This window comes from Malaclemys terrapin, chromosome 12, assembly GCF_027887155.1.
Source record: "Malaclemys terrapin pileata isolate rMalTer1 chromosome 12, rMalTer1.hap1, whole genome shotgun sequence".
In the NCBI taxonomy this organism is placed as follows: domain Eukaryota; kingdom Metazoa; phylum Chordata; order Testudines; family Emydidae; genus Malaclemys; species Malaclemys terrapin.
In genome coordinates, this window is record NC_071516.1 from 37,755,649 (window position 1) to 37,762,447 (window position 6,799).

Sequence of the window (6,799 nt, forward strand, 5' to 3'; positions counted from 1 at the left end):
CAGACCCTCCCTAAGGATGAGCACCCTGCACTATCCTCCTGGACACCTGGCTCCCATTCCCTGCCTGGTCTCTTCCACCGTATTGGGAGCTGCAAGCACTGGGGACAGCACTGACTGTATGAGGACAGTACAGCCTCTGAATCCCCCCTCAGCCCTGGCACCACCATTGACCAAGCGACCCCCCACCCCCCTTCCCCAAACAGCAGCGATTGACCCACCAGCCGTTTATTGCAAACTGAACAAGGCTGTATACAGGGTTGGGTACCAAAAACTACAATTCCCAGCAGCCTTTGCTGCAGAACCCCAGCTCCATAAAGTGCCAGGAGCTTGGAAACAGCCTGAATGCACTGTCAGCGCAGCACGGATGGCGGTGGGGCAGGAGGGGTCACAGTAGGGCACCCTTCCCCCCGAGAAGGACTGGGAGGGAGGATTTCTGGAGGGGCTCAAAAGGGAGCATTCCCACTCAGAGAAGGGGGCTGGGGAGGCTAAGAACAGGGTGAGTCCCAGCAAGAGGCTGGGGAGTATTGGGGGGGACACTGGGGAGGGCTCATGAGGGACCCCACAAAGTTCAGGCTAAGACAGCCAGGAGGCTCAGAGCTGGGCTGTGGGAGCCAGAGATAAGGGGTCTCTAGGGGCTGATCCCCCCAGAACAGGGGCATCCCTGGGGCACTGGGATCAGCCCCCCCTTAGCCGCTCAGGACATGATGTCCTGCAGGGCAGAGGGCAGGTCAGGGTACACAAAGCAGTAGCCACTCTCCAGGGTGCGTTTCGGCGCCACTCGCTGGCCCTCCAGCAGCATGACGGCCCGCTCAGCCCCGAAGACACCCCGCACTGCCCAGCTGGGCAGGGGCAGCAGGGCCGGGCGCCCCAGGGCCGAGCCCAGCTCCCGGGCGAAGTCGGCGTTGGAGGTGCCAGACGAGGCCGGGGAGACCCCGTTGAGAACCCCACGCACACCCTCCGTCTCCAGGGCGTGGCACACGACACCGGCCAAGTCCCGGATGTGGATCCATGGGAAGGGCTGGAGGCCAGAGCCCACGGGGCCCCCCAAGCCCAGCCGGAACGGCCACAGCATCTGCGAGATGGCACCTCCACCCTTCCCCAGCACCACACCTGCAGGAAGAGGAAAGTCAGAGAGAGACCCCGGAGCCAGCCAACCACGCCCCCCTCTCCGAGCTAGCCAGTCTCCCAGTCCAAGCCTGCCTTGGGGCCAGTGCCGCCTCGAGGGGAAAGGGTCCATGCCCCATTCCCTGCCCCCCCGAGCCAGCCAGCAGCCCCCCTCCCCCTGAGCCAGCCACAGTCTCCCAGCCCAAGCCAGCCTTGGGGCCAGCATCACCTGGAGGGGAAAGACCCCGTGCTCCATTCCCCCCCACCTTGAGCCAGCCAGTCCCCACCCTGGGGCCAGATGGGAGCCAGCATCCCCTAGAGGGGAAAGGCCCTGTATCCCATTCCCCACCTCCATGAGCCAGCTAGTCCCTGCCCTGAGGTGAGATGGGAGCTGGTGATCCCTAGAGGGGACAGGCCCCATGCCCTGCCCCCTTGAGCCAGCCAGTCTCTGCCATGAGGCCGGATAGTATCTGGCGCCCCCTAGAGGGGAAGGCCCCATGCCCCGACGCACCGGATCTCACCACAGCCTGGCGCGTGCTGTCCCCGGGAATTTTAGCTGCTGCCTCCCAGGCGCTCACCAGGCGTGAGAAGAAGTCGAAGTCACCGCCGGGACTCTCCTCGGTGTACTCAGCCATGGGGCTTGGGCGGTAATACCCTGCCGGGCAATGGGCAGGGAACTGTAGTGCCAGCCAGTGCGCATAGCCCTACCCCTCATTGATATCCCTCCCTCTCCTGTAGCAATTGCATCTGGTGACGGGGAGAAACACTACTATTTTCCCTCCCACTCCAATGGCAGGAGTGCATTGATGTCATAGGAGGCTGGGCTCCATTCTCTTACAATGCAAATTTTCTTCTCTCTTGGTGGCAGAAGGACAGTTTCACAGGATGTTATGTTTGGCCAGGGGACTATTTTTCCATCTCTTCCCAATTGTGGAAGAACATCAGCATCACCAGAGGTTGTGCTTTGTCCTTGACCTACAAGAGGAGGGACTATATTTCCCCCCCTCTCTGCAGCGGAAGGATCACAATGTGTCATGGAAGACTGTGCTGCACCCCAGGCCAATTTTCCCTTCTCCCTAGTGCCACAGTGCCACATAGGGCTGCACTTTGTCTTGCACTAGAGGGGGGGACTGTATATCCCCTCAGTGGCGGAAGGATACATGTTGGGCAAAGTGTGCTCTACCCAGGGCCTATTTTTCCCTCTCTATGCAATGGTGGAAACACACTCTTTCCACAAGGTGCTGTGATCTGTCCTCTCATGATTGGGGACTATTTTCTCTAAGTGGCGGAAGCACACCAGTGCCAGCGAAGGCTGTGCAAGGATGATGCACCACAGGGACTATTTTCTCTCCATGGCAGAAGGACACAATGCTGTTATGGGAGGTTGTGCTGCACCTGGGGACTATTTCTCCTGTCCCCTCAGCAGTAACTTCCAGAGGCCACACTCTGCCTTATCACTGCCCAGGGACTATTTCCACCTGGTGGAGGGATACCATAGGACAGGATGGCATGAGTTGCACTCTGGCCATGCACAATAAATACCTACGCCGGTGACGAGGACCCAGGAGCGGGGCAGCCTTTCGGCCTCAGCGATGGCCTTGGCCAAGGTCTTGGTGGTCTCCACCCGGCTGGCAACCACAACCCTGCGGAAGGCATCATCCCACCTTCAGGGGGAGAGAGCACAAAGGGGTCACACTCAACCACCCCACCCCCATTCTCCTCTGCCAATCGCAGCCCCACAAGCAGCTATTTATACCATACCGTGAATCCCACTAAATCTTCCCCCAGAAGTAATGGCCCAGGAGGAGAAAGGTTCCTAGCAGAAGTTTCACATCCTGACCAAGTCCCCTCTGATGGTACCTAAAGGAGAGCAACCCATTCCCCTGCACTCCCCCAGGGAGTACAGGGGAGTGACACAAATCACCACGCCCCAGAGCAATGGGAGGCAGGACTCTCTCCCCCGCACACTCCCCAGATGTAGGTGGGAAAAGGCTCCCTGTCCCAGGGAGAGTGGGGGGAACTGTGAGTATTTGGGAATGGCAGTGGGGTATCTGGAAGATGCTGGTTCCACTCTGTGGGAGACAGTTGGGTGGGTGTCTAGTGTAGGTGTGACAGGGCTGCTAGCATCAGTGTCACAAAAGAGGCCAGATATTGGGCAAGACTATTTATACCCCAACTGGTACACTCTCCTAATGCTTCCCCTTGGAAACAAGAATTCTGAGAAGAAAGGTTCCTAGTGACAATTATGTTTCAACTCCCATTTCATCCCCGATTTGCAGAACACAACCCTTCCGTCCTGCCCCACCTCCACTGCATTATGGGTAGTACAGGAGAACAGGGAGAGACTGAGTCATCCCCATTTCTGTCCTTCACTGAAGGGACGCCACATAGGTTGTTACAGGGATTATTCTCCCCTAGCATGCCCAAAGCCCCGGACACACCTGCGAAGGGGGTTGAGAACATTCTCACCAGCCAAGTTCACCGCAGCATCACAAGGGGGCAGGCCGGAGCGGGACAGATCATCCTGGGGAGACAGGAAAGAAATGGTATTCCACACAGCTCAGTCTCCCCACTAACCCCTAAACCCTGCCAGTCCAGTCTCCCCTTATCCCCTGGATCAGCCCCTCACTCACACATGCCCCTAGTTAATCTCACTCTGCTCTGCTGCACTAAGTCAGCTCCTTCCTGACCCCTGCAGGCTGTGCCCTGGAGCATGAGGGTGGATGGATCTGATGTCACCCTGCACAACAGGAGGGATGGCTGGAGTGATGCCACTAGGACCAGCCTGGAGTCTTAGGGCTGAGCGCTAATTCCCAGGATAGGGAGCGAACCTCCCCATGGGCCAGTGGGCTCCTAACCCCCTGCACCTCTGTGGCTGCCCCATGAGCCCAATATTATTGGAGTCACTCCCCTTCCCCAATCACCTACCCAGCTGATCCGGTCAGGCCCTGGATGGCGAGAGACATGGGTCACCTCGTGCCCTCGACTCCTCAACAGCTGGGTCAAGGCTCCGCCCACAAAGCCGGTCCCACCTCCTGATTTAAATAAAAACAACAAAGAGTCTGGTGGCACCTTAAAGACTAATAGACACTTTCAAGCATTGGTGCCCGTCACTCCCGACCCACTGCCAGCCCAGCCCTGGGCTCCCAGCCCTGGGCTCCCCCCTGCTCTTCTGGTGCCCCATACTCCTGACCCGCAGCCTCCTACTAGCCCAGCCCATTTCACCCCCCCAGCGCCTTGGTGCATGAGGAAGTCTTGCAGGGGGAAGGACTTAGTGCCTGTCCCCTCTCCCCGCGGCAAGGGGGAGCTCCGCTCCCAAACCGGAACACGTCCAAACCCAGGCGCTGCGGTACACGCGCAGCCGCAGTAGCCCTGCAATTAATCCCTCGCTTAATTGCTATCCCCGGCCACCCAGCCACCCCACACTCGGCCCCTGCAGCGCGCGCCACTCACCCACTAGCACGCGCATGGCCAATGCTGGGCGCGCATGCGCGTGGAGGGACTCTCCGGCCTGCGGCTCGTCAGGCTCGGGTACGCATGCGCAGCTTCCTAGGCCGGGAAGGGAGGGGGAAGAGTAGAGCGGCTGGGATTTAAAGGGCCCGCGCCCCATTCACGGGATATTGACACAGCCCCTGGTTAACCCCTTCGCGGCCAGTGGCCAGGCTCAGAGCCAATGCATAGGGCGGGGCCCGGGGGCAGGGATGGGAGGAAGAGGGAACTGGGGGGCACGGGGGAGGTCTGGAGAGATGGGGGTGGGGCAGGTACAGGGAGATTGAAGGGGTCAGAGGAGAGAGGGGTTCATGGAGGAAGGGTCAGGAAGGAATAGGTAATAGGAGGACCTAGGGGTCTGGGAATGGGGTGGGGGCTTTGGACGGGGATCAGGCGAGGTGTATCTGCATGCCTGGATGGATAGAGGGGTGTGAATGGGATGGAGGGGTGTATATATATGGAGATATCCCATCTCCTAGAACTGGAAGGGACCCCGAAAGGTCATCGAGTCCAGCCCCCTGCCTTCACTAGCAGGACCAAGTACTGATTTTGCCCCAGATCCCTAAGTGGCCCCCTCAAGGATTGAACTCACAACCCTGGGTTTAGCAGGCCAATGCTCAAACCACTGAGCTATCCCTCCCCCCTAGTGGATATGGGATGGATGGGTGTGTATGGGATGAATGGATGGGTGTGTATGGGATGGAGGCTGGATGGCTGGCTGTGTATGGGGATGGAGGGGTGGGGATGGATGGATGGGGGGTGGGTATGCGGGTGAAGGGTTGGATGGATGGATGGATAGAGGGGTGTGTATGGGATGGATAGATTGATGGAGGGATGGATGGGTGGAGGGGTGGGTATGGGATGGATGGATTGATGGAGGGACGGACGGATGGAGGGGTGGGTATGGGGATAGAAGGATGGAGGGATGGAGGCAGGGTTGCACTTTCCCTATAGCTTCATCCCCTGGATGTCCCTAGGTCAGCCCGAAGAGGCAGAGCTGAAGCCCTGGCTCATCCTGGCCCTGCCAGTGCCACGGCCCGTCCAAAGGTGGCTGGACTTCATTTCTGGCTCTTTGTCCTTAGTCCCCACGTAGGGCTGCTGACTCCCTCCAGAGGACAAGCCGTTTCCTATCCCCTGATACCTTTCCCCCTCTTCTCCAGCTGAGTTCACATGCTCCAAGGTTTCCTGTGGGCAGGTGTCAATGGCTCAGTCTTTGGAGGGGGGGGTCTCCTTTTCTTCCCTGATCCTCTGGTGATTTGGGGCCATTTCAACCAGTTCTTTAATGACCCAGCCATCCCCTCCAGTCAGCAAAGGGACTGCAGTCCTCCAGGAGCCAGGTGGGTGCCCCACTGGGCAGCAATGCAAAGTGCACAAGGAAACTGAGGCATGCCTGGGATTCATAAAAATATGACAGAAATGTCCTACTTTGTCACCCTTTGACACCAGTGACTGTTGTGCCACAGACTTGGGTCCCAGATCCCTGTGCCTGGGGGCTGGGAGGTGCAGGGTCCCCTAGTGATGCTGTCCTGGACACATGGGTCTCATTCCCCATCCCAGTCTTTCACCAGACCCTTCAGGAGCTGCAGGGTCACAGACATACGTTGTCTATCCCATGGCATCCAGGTGCCCTCCACAGCTGGGGCTGCAGAACATCTGGGCGCTGGCCCAGCTCAGCCCTGCCTGGAGCTGTGAACGTCTGGGACAGAGCTGAACCCTGGATGGAGCTTGCACCCATTCCCCCACCTCCTTCTCCATCCGCATACCTGGTGGGGAGTGTGGCTAATGTCAGCCAGTGACATGGCCTTGTTAGCATCTGCCTCCAGACACCTGGCCCAGGGCAGAGACGGAGGGATAGGTGGTGGGTAGGATGCTATGGGTCTGTAGAGCCCAGACAGAGCACAGGGATGGAGAGGATGGGGAAGCCTGCATAGATCCAGGCGGACAGAGGGAGCCCTGGAGACATTGACTCTGTTGGCTGTGCACAGAGGGGACAAAAAGGCGTCATGACCAGATTGAGAGTCAGTAATTTCTTACCCTGGGTCCTGTGCCGGGGACTCAGTTGGCTCATCTAAACAGGAACATTGGGATTGCCAGATCAGCTCAGATCCCCAGGTCCATCTAACCCCAGATCCCATCTCCAGCAGGCCCCAGCCCCAGCTGCTGCAGCAGGATGACTTTTGCAGTCACCAGTTCCTGGAAACCCACA

General features: G+C 58.8%; 1 protein-coding gene across 2 annotated transcripts; it reads right to left on the reverse strand.

The window, feature by feature from the left end:
• Window positions 1–209: 209 nt before the first annotated feature.
• On the reverse strand, window positions 210–4,640 carry SDR39U1 (short chain dehydrogenase/reductase family 39U member 1). Of its 2 annotated transcripts, none has more exons than XM_054045344.1 (6): window positions 4,558–4,640; window positions 4,033–4,139; window positions 3,546–3,628; window positions 2,647–2,768; window positions 1,626–1,759; window positions 210–1,110 (listed from the first exon to the last, which is right to left on the reverse strand). In XM_054045344.1, exons 1-6 carry the CDS (start codon window positions 4,571–4,573, stop codon window positions 676–678), a joined length of 897 nt encoding a protein of 298 aa, XP_053901319.1. In that variant the 5' UTR covers window positions 4,574–4,640; the 3' UTR covers window positions 210–675. The 2 variants fall into 2 exon arrangements, with proteins under 2 accessions (XP_053901319.1, XP_053901320.1); XM_054045345.1 differs by having other exon boundaries at window positions 1,616–1,759.
• Between the last annotated feature and the right edge of the window lie 2,159 nt (window positions 4,641–6,799).

Bases quoted from the DNA above. Each gene is read 5' to 3' on its own strand.
- SDR39U1 (XM_054045344.1), bottom strand. The intron at 2,769-3,545 runs GTGTGTCCGGGG...CTCCCCCTGAAG, and splicing joins GTTCTCAACCCCCTTCGCAG to GTGGGATGATGCCTTCCGCA. The intron at 1,111-1,625 runs GTGAGATCCGGT...CTCTTCCTGCAG, and splicing joins ACAGCACGCGCCAGGCTGTG to GTGTGGTGCTGGGGAAGGGT.